At 45.7% G+C, this 15574-nt stretch overlaps 1 protein-coding gene across 1 annotated transcript in view; it reads left to right on the forward strand.

Annotated features, from left to right (window-relative positions):
* GLG1 (golgi glycoprotein 1) overlaps nucleotides 1-15574 on the forward strand; it is a 403904-nt gene that overhangs the window by 361487 nt on the left and 26843 nt on the right. Inside the window, exons 23-25 of the mRNA XM_033941148.1 lie at nucleotides 11-118; nucleotides 8086-8206; nucleotides 12766-12872. Coding sequence (XP_033797039.1) covers nucleotides 11-118; nucleotides 8086-8206; nucleotides 12766-12872 — 336 coding nt within the window. The remainder of the gene's footprint in view (nucleotides 1-10; nucleotides 119-8085; nucleotides 8207-12765; nucleotides 12873-15574) is intronic.

A 15574-nucleotide genomic window follows, 5' to 3' on the forward strand; every position in this document is an offset into this window, starting at 1 on the left:
ATGTAATTAGATCACAACTCTATGTGCAGAGGAAGCAGCAGCACAAGAACAGACTGGTCAGGTGGAAGAGTGCCTCAAAGGGAATCTGCTGAAAATTAAAACCGAAGCATGTAAAAAGGTAGAGTGGGGGAAAATGTTAATACCGTAGCTTGCTTTATTTATTAATAGTTTGACATGTTTCCTAATAGATTTCTGGCTCCCACAACCCTTTTGCAGTTAGCAGGATTTCTCAGTAATATCTCCTGGCCAAATCTGGCCATTGTAATAGCAAAACTCAGTTGAGAGAGAACAATTCTCCCAGGGTAGACAGAATATTCAGCCCTCACGTGTGGGTGATACCATCAAACGATGGAGCCTGGGCTGAGAAAAAGAATCAATACTTTTTAAGAGCTTTAGAATGGTGAACCTTGTATTGGTGTTTCATGTGTAGTCACCTTGGGTCCAGTTTTTCTGCATCAGTTTCTGAATGTTAATTTTCATCTTCTTGTGTTGTAAGTATTTAAAAGGTATTTTGTGTTGGGTCACATCAGTTTTATTTTCCCTTTTTTTTACATACACCTTAGTTATGGTATTTGGGCAGTCTTAATTTCTTTGCTTTTGACACAGCCACAATATTTACTGACATTGATAGGGCCAGATGGCTTACATCCAAAGATACTGAAGGAATTTAGGGAAGTTCTGGCATCCCTCAATGCTTCTCTTGAGTCAGAAGTGGTATTGGAAGATTGGAGAAGGGTGGATGTCTTTCTCCACAAAAGCGAAACTAAGGAAGTGGTAGGGATCTACAGGCTGGTAGATCTGACTTCTGTGGTAAGTAAATTAAATTAGTGGAAACAGTTTGAAAACAGAATAGTTAAATTTCTGGAATCCTTAGATTACAGAACCCGAGACAACATAGTTTCACTAGAGCAGTGATTTCTAACATTTTTTGTCGCGCAGCACACTTAGGTGCAAAAGTTGTCAAGGCACACCACTGAAATCTAACCCATTTCCACCTGTCACTGCTAAGATCCATTCCATCCCCACCCCTCACTGTAATTAATCTCCTCCATCCCCACCTGTATCTGTAACTTTCAAAAGTAGCTATTTCATTTAATTATGCTACTGAAATATATTACAACATCAATATACCTGCTACTGGGAAAGTGGAATAAGATTCCTTACAGACACCACATGCTGGCAAGTGCAGAACAAGATTCTCTCCCGATACAAAATGGGGACTTGCAAAAAACATGCAGACAAAAGCTGAAAGCAAAGATACAGGTCTTTGCATGTTGTGTAACACCAGAAAAACAGAAAGAAATATGTGTCTTCCTGTACAGGGCACAATAAAGCCGACAGATGTAAATTCTCAATACCAACATAATTTAATCATTAAACTGAAAATAAAATCATATCTCCTACTTTTCTAGTCTGGTGATTTTATTATGCCAATCTTGTTCCCAATCTTTGGTTCTTCTGTTCTCTGTCTCTGCTCTTAACTCTGTTTCCAGGGCCTCCTTTACATCACAAGTTCTTTTCTGACCTGTTCCTCTGCATCCTTCACTTCATGTGCAGCCTGTCTCCCTTCTTCCTTTCCCTTCAAGTGCAGCATGCCTCCCCTCTGTGTACTGATTTTTCAAACTTTGTGTTGCTGGTAGCTATTAGAACAGGCCTTCCTCTGGCAGTTCAGATCTTTTGCCATGTCCTTTCAGTGTTGCAAAAGGAAGTTGGGTCAGAAAGAAGGACCAGAGGAAAGCCTGTTCTAATGCCTGCTAGCAATTGCAGTTTGAGGAATTGCAGCCAGAGAGAAGAGAGAACCAGGGATGAGAGGAGGAAGATCGCATGACACCAATGATTGGGAATAGAGGATGGCATGGTGAATGTTTGCCACGAGTAACCCGCAGGAATGGGGGAAGAATCGACTGGTTGCTGCGGGTACATTGACTAGGCCATTCACCGTCCCATAGAGCAGTGAATGACCTTGTCCCTGCAGTAAAGGATCTGCTGTGAGTTGCCTCCCTTTCCACCCCTCCCGGTCAGAGGTGATAAGAGTGGATAGCGTAGCTGGTTTTAAGAAAGGTTTGGACAATTTCCTGGAGGAAAAGTCCATATTCTGTTATTGAGAAAGACATGGGGGAAGCCACTGCTTGCCCTGGATCGATAGCATGGAATATTACTACTCCTTGGGTTTTGGCCAGATACTAGTGACATTACATTACATTGGTGTCTTCTATCCTGCCAATACCTTTCAATTCCAGGTGGCTTACAACAAGAGTTGACCTGGATTGGTCGCCATGAGAACGGGCTACTGGGCTAGATGGATCATTGTTATCCCAGGACAAGCAGGCAGCATATTCTTAACGTATGGGTGACGTCACCGACGGAGCCCCGGTACGGACCTTTTTAACTAGAAAGTTCTAGTTGGCCGCACCGCGCATGCGCGAGTGCCTTCCCGCCCGACGGAGGAGTGCGTGGTCTCCAGTTTCTTTGTTTCCGCGGAGCGAAGAAGACGCATGTGGTATTCAACGGCTGTTGAACACTCCTTTTTTGCCTTCCCGCTCGCGTTATTTTGATTTTTTCTGCTTTTTTCCTTCGGGTTTTTCCTTTCTGTCTAATTTACAAAAAAAAAAAAAACTTTATTTTTTCCTTTATTTTTCAACAGGCCCCGGCGGGGCCTGTTGCCATCATACAAGCCTCCGGCTTTGATTTCGCTGAGGCCGTATTCCCCTTCATGCCCCCTCAGCCGGGTTTTAAGAAGTGCCAGCGGTGTGCACGCCCGATTTCCCTTTCGGACCCACACAACTGGTGCCTACAGTGCTTGGGTCCGGAACATCGGGCTGACACCTGCACCCGCTGCGCGACTCTTCAAAAACGCACACTTAAAAATAGACAAATTCAGCAGAATCTCCTCTTCGGCACCGGTTCTGCTATGGATCCGACCCCGACGTCGACGGCACCGCCGAAATCGGCACCGTCAACATCGACACCACCTGACCCTTCTGCGGGGTCGATGGCGCCAGGTAAGCCAGCTAAGAAGCCTTCCACTTCCCTTGAGCGCCCTCCAGCCACGGCGGTGACACCGGTCCTTCCGACGTCCCGCAAGTCCCGTAAGCGCTCCGCTCCGATAACGGTGAGTGCCTCTTCATCGGCCTCCTCATCACCGGAGCGTAGAGCGGCACCTATGGTACCGAAGAAAAGTTAAACGGTACCGGTGCCCCCATTGGAGGACCGTATCTCGGCCATCCTCCAAACTAAATTACAGGAGCAACTCGAGCACCAGCTTCAGGAACTGCTCCCAACCCTGCTGGCACCGCTCCTTCCGGTACCGGTCCGGCCCGAGCCTCGCACCACTACGCCAGTGGCCACCCCCTCGGTACCGATGAATACTTCGATGCCGGTCTTATCGGCACAGCCTACATTACAGACCTGCACGGCGGAGGACCCATCCCGAACCCAAGATCGACATCGATCGTCTCGGGACCGGGATCGACACCACTCCTCCCGGGACAGAGATCGGCACCGGTCTTCATCCCCCGGCACCGTATCCATGAGATCTGGCAAGTCCCTTTCTAAAACACGCCATGCTGAGCCGGCCGTCAGGGACCCTGACTTATGGGAGCAATCCCCCCTCGGTACCGAGGAGGATGCCTCTTCCACTGATGAGGAACCCTCCATGGCTGAATCCACCTCCAAGCCCGAGCAGTCCTCATTTACAAAATTCCTTCGGGAGATGTCTGGGGCTCTTTCCATCCCACTCGAGTCCGACTCCAAGAAGTCCCAGGCCTTTTTAGAAGCCTTGGACTTCGACCAACCCCCCAAGGAATTTCTCAAACTCCCCGTCCATGATATTCTGCGGGAGACGTTTTATAAAAACTTGGAGAACCCCCTTACTGTTCCAGGTGCCCCTAAGAAACTGGACAGTTTATACAGGGTCATCCCTATCCCGGGATTTGATAAACCCCAGTTGCCACATGAGAGCCTCCTAGTAGAATCCACTCTCAAGAAATCTCATGGTTCCAGTGTCTATGCCTCCACCCCTCCTGGCAGAGAGGGCAAAACAATGGATAAATTTGGAAAGCGCCTATACCAGAATGCCATGCTGGCTAGCAGAGCCAACAATTATTCATTTCATTTTTCTTTTTATATGAAATATCTGGTACAACAACTTTCTGCTCTGCAAAAGTACATCCCTGAACGCAAGGTCCCTTTGTTTCAACAACAAATTTCCACCCTCCTTCAGCTCAGGAAGTTCATGGTACGCTCAATCTATGACTCCTTCGAGCTCTCCTCCCGTGCCTCTGCTCTGGCAATTGCTATGCGACGCCTTGCCTGGCTGAGAGTATCTGACCTGGATGTCAACCACCAAGACCGCCTTGCCAACGCGCCCTGTCTTGGTGATGAACTTTTTGGGGAGTCTCTAGATACCACCACACAAAAACTTTCGGCTCATGAGACCAGATGGGACACCCTCATTAAGCCTAAAAAGAAGACTCCGCCGACACGACCATACAGACCTCAGTCTTCTTACCAACGTCGCTTTTCTGCTAGGCCGCTGAATCCTCCTCAACAGCAATCTCGTCGGCCTCGCCAACAACAGCAACAACACTCTCAGGCTCGCTCGCAATCTCACCAGACAGCTAAGCCTCTCCCTCAAACTAAGCCTCCTCAGCCCTTTTGACTCCTTTCTCCAGGGCATAGCCAGTCTCCAACCCTCGCTGCCTCTGCCTCAACCTATCGGGGGCCGCCTCACCATCTTTCTACGACGCTGGGAGGCCATCACATCAGACCTGTGGGTTCTAAACATCATCCGTCACGGATACTCACTAAGGTTTCAGACTCTTCCTCCAGACCATCCTCCCGTAGAGTCTGCTTCTCACTCCTCCCAAACTCCTCTCCTCCTCAGGGAGGTCCAATCCCTCCTCCTTCTCAATGCCATCGAAGAAGTTCCACCAGACCAAAGAGGTCAGGGATTTTACTCCCGCTACTTCTTGGTACCCAAGAAAACAGGAGATCTTCGTCCTATCCTCGACCTCAGGAACCTCAACAAGTGTTTGGTCAAGGAAAAGTTCAGGATGCTCTCACTTGCCACACTTTATCCTCTTCTGTCTCAACACGACTGGCTATGTTCCCTGGACCTCAAGGAGGCCTACACTCACATCCCAATCCATCAGGCTTCACGTCGCTACCTCCGATTCCAGATACTCAATCACCACTATCAGTACAAAGTGCTTCCCTTTGGTCTCGCATCTTCGCCCAGGGTGTTCACCAAGTGCCTGATTGTGGTAGCGGCCTGTCTCAGGTCCCACAACCTACAAGTGTTCCCCTACTTGGACGATTGGTTGGTGAAAGCAACGACCGCTCCACTTGTGCTGCAATCCACTCACCACACCATCTCTTTCCTCCATCTCTTGGGGTTCGAGATCAATTATCCCAAGTCGCATCTGCTTCCCACGCAGCGCCTTCAGTTCATCGGAGCACTTCTCGATACCAACTCCATGAGAGCGTTCCTTCCTGCCGACCGGCACCGGACACTGCTTCACCTCTGTCGACAGGTGCTCCTCCAACCATCCATCCCTGCTCGCCAGATGATGATTCTTCTGGGTCACATGGCCTCGACAGTCCATGTGGTTCCTCTGGCGCGACTCCATTTGAGGATACCGCAATGGACCCTCGCCAACCAATGGTCGCAGACCAGGGATCCTCTTTCTCATCCCATCTCTGTGACATCATCTCTTCAGCACTCTCTTCAATGGTGGTTGAACTCCTCAAATCTTTCCAGGGGCCTCCTTCTTCATCCGCCCCCTCATTCCATGATCATCACCACAGATGCCTCCCCCTATGCATGGGGAGCTCACATAGGGGATCTACGCACCCAGGGACTCTGGACCCCTCAGGAGCGTCAACATCACATCAATTTCCTGGAACTCAGAGCCATGTTTTATGCTCTCAAGGCCTTCCAGCACCTTCTCTATCCTCAGGTTCTTCTCCTGTGCACGGACAACCAAGTCGCCATGTACTACATCAACAAGCAAGGCGGCACCGGATCTCGTCTCCTTTGTCAGGAGGCCCTCCGAATTTGGACCTGGGCCACAGCCCACAATCTTTTTCTCAAAGCGGTCTATATCCAGGGCGAACAGAACTCCCTGGCCGACCAGCTCAGCCGCATCCTTCAACCTCACGAGTGGACCCTGGATCCTCCCACTCTCCACTCCATCTTTGCTCGATGGGGCACTCCACAGGTGGACCTCTTTGCAGCTCCTCACAACCATCAGCTGCCCCAGTTCTGCTCCAGACTCTACTCTCCACATCGTCTGGCCCCGGATGCATTCCTACTCGACTGGACGGATCGGTTCCTCTATGCCTTCCCTCCACTTCCTCTGATGTTGCGGACCCTGTTCAAGCTCCGCAAGGACAGGGCCACCATGATTCTCATCGCCCCTCGGTGGCCCAGACAACATTGGTTCTCCCTCCTGCTTCAGCTCAGCTCCAGGGATCCCATTCCTCTACCTGTGTTTCCTACTCTTCTTACACAGCAACATCAGTCTCTACTACATCCCAATCTGTCTTCGCTCCACCTGACAGCTTGGTTTCTCTCGGGCTGACCTCTCCAGAAAACCTGTCTCGACCAGTCCGTCGCATTTTGGATGCCTCCAGGAAACCCTCCACACTCCAATGTTACCATCAGAAGTGGACCCGGTTCTCCGCTTGGTGTCTCCTTCATCATCACAATCCCACCTCTCTGGCGGTGGAAACTGTACTGGACTATTTGCTCTCTCTCTCCGATGCTGGCCTCAAGTCGACCTCAATCAGAGTCCACCTCAGTGCCATCACTGCGTTTCATGAGCCTATCCTTGGAAAACCCCTCACGGCTCATCCTCTGGTTTCCCGGTTCATGAGAGGCCTCTTCAATATCAAACCACCTCTTCAGCCTCCCCCAGTCGTCTGGGACCTCAATGTGGTTTTATCAGCCCTCATGAAACCTCCTTTTGAGCCTCTGGCTACTACCTCGCTCAAACTTCTCACATGGAAGGTGCTTTTCCTCATTGCCATCACCTCTGCCAGGAGGGTTAGTGAGCTACATGCACTGGTCGCCGATCCACCGTTCACTGTTTTTCACCATGACAAGGTGGTTCTGCGTACCCATCCTAAATTCCTTCCTAAGGTGGTTTCAGCCTTTCACCTCAACCAGTCCATCGTGCTGCCTGTTTTCTTCCCTAAACCCCATTCTCATCCTGGGGAACAGGCTCTTCACACGCTGGATTGTAAGCGTGCCCTGGCGTACTACCTTGACCGTACCAGGGCTCACCGCTCCTCTCCTCAACTTTTTCTGACCTTCGATCCTAATCGTCTGGGTCACCCTGTATCTAAACGAACGCTGTCCAATTGGCTTGCTGCCTGTATTGCGTTCTGTTATGCTCGGGCCGGCCTGTCACTGGAAGGACCTGTCACGGCCCACAGGGTCAGAGCTATGGCTGCTTCTGTGGCTTTCCTCCGTTCCACTCCTATTGAGGAAATCTGCAAGGCGGCCACTTGGTCTTCAGTTCACACATTCACTACTCACTACTGTCTGGATGCCTTCTCCAGACGGGATGGACACTTTGGTCAATCTGTGTTACAAAATTTATTTTCCTAATGGCCAACCATCCCTCCTCCCTCTCTGTTAGCTTAGAGGTCACCCATACGTTAAGAATATGCTGCCTGCTTGTCCTGGGATAAAGCACAGTTACTTACCGTAACAGGTGTTATCCAGGGACAGCAGGCAGATATTCTTACGACCCACCCACCTCCCCGGGTTGGCTTCTTAGCTGGCTTATCCTAACTGGAGACCACGCACTCCTCCGTCGGGCGGGAAGGCACTCGCGCATGCGCGGTGCGGCCAACTAGAACTTTCTAGTTAAAAAGGTCCGTACCGGGGCTCCGTCGGTGACGTCACCCATACGTTAAGAATATCTGCCTGCTGTCCCTGGATAACACCTGTTACGGTAAGTAACTGTGCTGTCTGACCCAGTAAGGTTATTCTTATGTTCTTATTATTTAAACCCATGTTTACCCTTGTTTAGGAGCAACTGAACTAACTAACCTGGAATTGTATTTTTAATGCAGGAAGTGTTGAACATGTTGAAGGAAAGTAAAGCCGACATCTTTGTAGACCCTGTGCTTCATACAGCCTGTGCTCTAGATCTCAAACATCAGTGTGCTGCCATCCTTCCAGGCAGGGGGCGCCGTAAGTATCTCTTCTGGTTGAAATTTATGCCAGAATAGAAATTTGTTCAGATTCAAAGAACTCTATTGGCATGACAGTTGTGCGTGTTGCCAAAGTAATACTTAAGTTAAAAGATTTTTAATTATATAAACGAATAGCCTGCCTTATATTCCAAAATAAGCAAAATGACCAAATTTTACAGTTGGGCAATGCAGGTAGTGACTCTGCATCTAACATCAGTCTTGCTTCTGTGCTCTCCCACCAGCTGGTATCTTTCCCTGACCCATCTCTCTCACCTTTCTCTCCTAATAATAATAATAATAACTTTATTCTTCTTTACCGCCATAATCTTGCCTCCCTGCTGGCCACCACAGGTCAATTAGTCATTTACACAGACACACACAATCAACTATTTGAGAGGCTGGACACCATTTTCCTTTAAAAGGGTGGATGGGACTTGATATACCGCTTTTTCTGGTTACAATCAAAGTGATTTACATACTATAGTATATACGGTACTTATTTTGTACCAGTGGCAATGGAGGGTTAAATAACTTGCCCAGAGTCACAAGGAGCTGTAGAGGGAATTGAACCCAGTTCTCCAGGTTTTGAGAACATACCCATGCAGAGGCTAGATTTTATCATGTACAACAGGGTTGGGCATTCCATTCTTGAAAGCTGGCAACCAGTTAGGTTTTCCAAATAACCTTAATATGCATATGAGAGTTTTACATGTATTGCCTCCAATTTATGCAAACTTCAGGAAAACCTAGCCAGTTAATAGCTCTGAGGGACTGGCTTGACCACCACTATAATCCCAAAGTCTGCCCTAGATAAGATTTTTAGGGAATCGCAATATGATAGAATTTGGTGTAAGATAAGCAAGATTATTGGATTTGACAAACTGTGTTAACTAAGATACCAAGGTCTGTAGAGCATAAGTTGCATAAATTTCTCTGTATCCCCATTTTGAAACTGTAGTAGTTTCAAAGTTATTCAGAGAAAGCAGGTATTTATAGATTGTGCAGTCCCTGTGGTGTTAGAATGTAGGATTTCTGGCTATACCCTATATGAGATATTTTTTGCTAAGTAGCATACAAGTTGGCAGTAAACAAATGCTGTCTGTGATATTTCATATGTAACCACAAAAACCTGAGATGATAGTGTACCCCATCTTTTCTAACCCCCTGCAGATAATCCTAGGCAAAGTTCAGTGCTGAATATAAAAGATCTTTTCTCAGCTATTGTTTAGGATTGATTACATGACATTTTTTAATCTTAACATTTTATTGGAATTGTTTGGGGTATCCAAAAATCTTTTGTGTCTAAAGTCAGAAAGTTGTAATTCATTGTTAACATTCTTTACTTATAAAGCAGTATTAGTGCTTTGGAAATAAGGGTCATGGCTGATACTGGAATAGTTTTACTGCATCAGTAATGTGAAAAGGTCTGCTTTTAGAGATTGGGTGGCCTCTGAAAATTTTGAGGTGCACTGAATTAAGGGTTTATTTGTATTGAGTAATTGCATGCTAGAATTAAATAATAAATTGGAGTATTTTTCACATGTTAATAACAAAGTCCTGTAATATACTGTAACTTGTTACAGCAAAGGGCAGTGTTACCAGCAACTTAATTTCTTACCATAAATAAGTGAATTGGTTTAGGCTGGTGCCACTGCCATTCAATTTCTAAATGTTCAAAGTTGTATGTGAAACTGCTGCTGAAAATATGTATACCTGGTAGTTTATATTAATACTGTAGAGAACTCCTAAATAAATAAACCAAATTTTTAAATAAGTAGTATAAAAATTTTTTTCTTTGTCACATACACTCAGAAAGGTGTGATTCAGCCAGAAGCCGGAGCTCCTATAGCCAAACCCACCACCCCATCACTGTGTATGGAAGTATTAAGTAAAGTGCTAATGTGCTAATTCAGTGGTGAAAATAATCTGTCAATGGCAAAAAAAAAAAAGAGAAAGTCTCTTCCACTTATCTCTTAAAAGTTCTTAACAGGTCCCGACATGGACCATGTTTCGCAGTTCTGTTTCAAGGACCCCGAAAAAAAGGGGCTTAGCGGTTCAAATGCCAAAAGGATCAGTGATAGTGCAATTATAGCAATGATCACTGGTTCATATATACTTAATTTACAATGAAAATAGAAGTCGAGGAGTCGTTGTAAATCAAGTAAATATGAACCAGTGATCATTGCTATAATTGCACTATCACTGATCCTTTTGGCATTTGAACCGCTAAGCTCCTGTTAAGAACTTCTAAGAGATAAGTGGAAGAGTCTTTCTCTTTTTTTTTTTTTTTTTTGGTCATTGCCAGATTATTTTCACCACTGAATTAGCACATTAGCACTTTACTTAATACTTCCATACACAGTGATGGGGCGGGGTGGGTTTGGCTATAGGAGCTCCGGCTTCTGGCTGAATCACACTTTTCTGAGTGTATGTGACAAAAGAAAAAAATTTTTATACTACTTATTTAAAAATTTGGCTTGTTTATTTTGGAGTTCTCTACAGTACTAATATTCCATTTATTTTTGATCTCCTAACTTTATAATATTCAATAATTCAATCCTCCTACTACCTACTACACATTTTGACTTTACCTGGTATTTTAAAAATATGGATATAAATTTGAACTGAAGTCTAAAAAGAAAGAAGGCAGGGGAATCTTGCACCACTGGTTTCATAACTTACACCTGGGGAACTAGCAAAGTGCTTAGCAAACAAAAGAACAGACCCGTCTATTAAACTGTGAATTCAGCAATATGCAATAACTATTTGAAACAATGTATAGAGAACTGTATGCTCAGAGACCCGAAGACCAGATGGGGACAAACCCCATACAAAAGGTCTCACCTTTCAATCATAGCATACTGCTTTCAAAAAATTAATATCGTTTCAAAAAGTGAATCTTTACAGTTAAATATATAACAACAACTTGTGCAATCACTTATCTTTTAACTGTTGCTGGGTCCTAACATGGACCATGTTTCACAGGCTGCTTCAAGGAACACGATTCCGAAACTCAGAACAATTTGTAGCTAGTTTGGGTCTTGCAAAAACACTCTCTTCTCATGTCAGGAGGCAGCAAACTACAGACCAGTGAGTCTCACATCAATAGTGAGCAAATTAATGGAAACTCTAATCAAACGCCAATTGGATACGATCCTGAATGAGGAGAATCTACGGGATCCCCGTCAACATGGATTTACTAAGGGGAGATCCTGCCAATCCAACCTGATCAGCTTCTTTGACTGGGTGACGAGGAAGCTGGATGTTGGGGAGTCCCTGGACATCGTATACCTGGACTTTAGCAAAGCATTCGATAGTGTACCACACCACAGGTTGCTGAGCAAGATGAGTTCTATAGGATTGGGCGACACATTGACGAAATGGGTTGGGAACTGGCTTGGAGGTAGGCTTCAAAGAGTAGTGGTGAACGGCACCCCCTCCGAAATGACGGAGGTAATCAGTGGAGTGCCCCAAGGCTCGGTCTTGGGCCCGATCCTATTCAACATCTTTATAAGAGATTTGACAGAAGGGCTCCGAGGTAAAATAACATTATTCGCCGATGACACCAAACTAAGCAATGTAGTGGGCAAAAGCACAACGGACAAAAATTCAATGCCCGACAACATGATGCACGACCTACTCCTACTGGAGCGCTGGTCTAGGACCTGGCAACTCAGCTTCAATGCCAAAAAATGCAAAGTTATGCACCTGGGTAGCCAAAATCCATGCAAGACTTATATCCTTAATGGCGAGATCCTAACTAGAACGGTAGCAGAACGAGACTTAGGGATGATCGTCAGTGAGGACATGAAGGCTGCCAATCTAGTGGAGCAAGCTTTATCCAAGGCAAGACAAATCATAGGTTGAATACGCAGGGGTTTCGTCAGCCATAAGCCTGAAGTCATTATGCCATTGTATAGATCCATGGTGAGGCCCCACCTGGAATACTGTGTGCAATTCTGTAGGCCGCATTATCGCAAGGATGTGCTGAGACTGGAGTCGGTCCAGAGAATGGTCACCCGGATGGTCTCGGGACTCAAGGATCTCCCGTACAAAGAACGGCTAGATAAATTACAGCTATACTCGCTCGAGGAGTGTACAGAGAGGGGAGACATGATCGAGACGTTCAAGTATCTCACGGGCCGCATCGAGGCGGAGGAAGATATCTTCTTTTTCAAGGGTCCCACAGCAACAAGAGGGTATCCGTGGAAAATCAGGGCGGGAAACTGCACGGTGACACCAGGGAATTCTTTTTCACTGAAAGGGTGGTTGACCGTTGGAATAGTCTTCCACTTCAGGTGATTGAGGCCAGCAGCGTGCCTGATTTTAAGGCCAAATGGGATCGACATGTGGGATCTATTCACAGGGTAAAGGTAGGGGAGGGTCACTAGGGTGGGCAGACTGGATGGGCCTTGGCCCTTATCTGCCGTCTATTTCTATGTTTCTATGACCCAGCAACAGTTAAAAAATAAGTGATTGCACAAGTTGTTGCACTGGATATTCAGGCTTAAAAATTACTTCAGCACTTTGTCATATTGTGTACTCTAATTCTTATAGAGATGTCATGCCTCATGGAAGCATTAGAAGACAAGAGGATAAGACTACAACCAGAATGCAAGAAACGCTTGCAAGATCGGATAGAGATGTGGGGGTTTGCTGCACAGGTAAGATGCAAAACTCTCCTCAGTCATTCTTTTCTATTGCTTTGCATATTGCTTCCTCTTGTCTAGACATTAGCCACTCTCCCTGAAATAATCCCTTTCACTGTAAGATTAACCTTCAGTTCTCAAACAAATCACCTTCGCCTCTCACTCTTCCCGTCCACCCTGCTGATCCTCTGTCAACCCCTGTCGCTTTTTCTTCCTTCTTGAAAATCACTGAGGAGGCAACTGCACATTTTCTCTACTCCAAACTCACTACCTGTTACTCTGATCCCATCCTCACAGACTACTGATCACTATCTCTTCTACTGTCATCCCCTCTATCTGCCATATCTTCAACCTACCATTCTCCACTGCAACTGTACCCAATGCTTTCAAACAGGCCGTAGTTACTTTGCTCCTCAAAAAACCTTTGGTGGACTCTACTTGCCCCTCCAATTATCACCCCGTATCCCTCCTCCCCTTCTTATCCAAGCTACTCGAACGTGATGATTACTGCTGTTATCTTGACTTTCTTTCATCTCAAGCTATCCTCAACCTTTCTTCAATACTGCTTTTGCTCTCTTCATTCTATGGAAACTGCCCTTGCTAGACTCTCCAGTGATTGGCTTCTAGTCAAATCCAAAGGCCTCTACTCCGTCCTCATCCTCCTTGATCTATCTGTGGCATTTGATACTGTAGATCACTATCTACTCATCAATATGCTGTCCTCACTTGGGTTTCAGGGCTTTGTTATCTCATGGTTTTCTTCCTATCTTTCCCATTGCACTTTTAGCATTTGCTCTGGAGGAGCCTTCTCCACTGCCATTCCGCTATCGATCGGCATACCTCAGGGCTGTCCAGGGATGACTTCTTTTCTCCATCTACACGTCTTCCCTTGACATTCTAATCTTCTTCCATGGCTTCCGGCACCATCTCTATGCTGATGACTCGCAAATCTACCTCTCTACACCTGGAACTTCTATATCAATCCAGGTCCAAATCTCAACCTACCTGTCTAACATTGCTTCCTGGATGTCTCACCGCCATCTAAAATTAAACATGGCTAAGACTGAACTCATCTTTCCTCCTATACCTTCCTCTGTTCTCTGTTTTGGTGAATACCACTTTAATCTTCCCTGTTTTGTCGGCTCGCAACCTCGGCATCATCTTTGACTCATCTCTTTTCTTCTCTTCACATATCCAACAGACTGCCAAAACTTGTTGCTTCTTTCTCTACAACTTTGCTGCAATCTGGACTTTTCTCTCTGAGGACGCTGCCAAGACCCTCATCCATGCTCTTATCACTTCTCACCTGGATTATTGCAACTTACTTCTCGCAGGTCTTCTGCTAAGCCATCTCTCTCCCCTTCAATCTGTTCAGAATTCTCCTGCACACCTCATATTCCACCAGTGTCGTTATGCTCATGTTACCCCCCTTCTTCGAGTCATTTCACTGGCTCCCTGTCCATTTCCACATACAATCCAAACTCCTCTTACTGACCTACAAGTGTTTTCACTCTGTGGCTCCTCAGTATTTCTCGTCTCACTCCCTATACCCTGCCCCAGGAACTCTGCTGATCAGGTAAGTCTCTCTTGTCAGTACCCTTCTTCTCTAAAGCTAGCTCCTGATTCCGTCCCTTCTGCCTTGCTGTGCTGCATGCCTGGAACAACCTGCCTGACTCGGTATGTCCAGCTCTTGTCTTTTCCTAGCCCTACCAACTCGTAAAGAACAAAAATCTGTTTGTCATTCTCTCTGTAGTCCCCTACCCTCTACCTCATCATGTAATTCCATACCTAAACAACATATACAGATTCACCTTTTGTGCTGTATGTCTGTCATAATTAGAGTGTAAGCTTTTTTGAGTAGGGACCATCTCGTGCGTGTTTAATGTACAGCACTGCATGCAGCTGGTAGCACTATAGAAATAATAAATAGCAACAGTAGTTTTTATTATTTGATTGTGGTCTAGCTTTTAACTAGGGTTTATTTTCTGTTTGCAAAAGACACAATGGAATTGTCCAAACCAGAATGATGTGTGCTAATGAAAGTGTCCTCCAATTCATCTGATAGTGTAAAATCTTTTATTCATCCAATAGCACAAAAGTTCATCCAACAACAACTCATGACTCACTTCATCCAACGACTCAATGAACTTTTGTGCTATTGGATGAATAAAAGATTTTACACTATCAGATGAGCTGGAGGACACTTTCATTAGTGCACACCATTCTGGTTTGGACAATTCCATTCTGTCTTTTGCATATTTGTGTTTGTGGTCTGTTTCCCCCTGTTTTGTTTCTCTTTGTTTTATTTTCTGCTAACAGTTTTTGAAGCTTTGTATATCCTCTGTCTCAAGACTGAAAGCTCTACAGAGCAGTAACTATGCCTTGTGCTGTAGTTATAAGTAGTAGCTTTGAAGTAAGATCTTACTGCACAGAACCTTAGATGACAATCATCATGGAATTCTGTGCATCACAGTGTTAATTTGAAAGGCTCTATACAAAATATGACAGGTCTCCTACAGTTTCTTTACTGTTGAGATGTGAGGTATAACTTTAAGACACTGGTTACCAATTGTGGTTTGAGATCCCAAATGAAGTTACAGAAAAGGGTCACTCCTCTGTCAAGGTTTTCAGTGTGATCTTTGCTCAGCAGTGGCAGTCAGCATGGGTCCTGTGAGCTAGTGATATTAGGTTGTTTAGCATTATCTATTTTATTGTGT

The sequence above is a fragment of the Geotrypetes seraphini genome, chromosome 4 (genome assembly GCF_902459505.1).
Source record: "Geotrypetes seraphini chromosome 4, aGeoSer1.1, whole genome shotgun sequence".
NCBI lineage: Eukaryota > Metazoa > Chordata > Amphibia > Gymnophiona > Dermophiidae > Geotrypetes > Geotrypetes seraphini.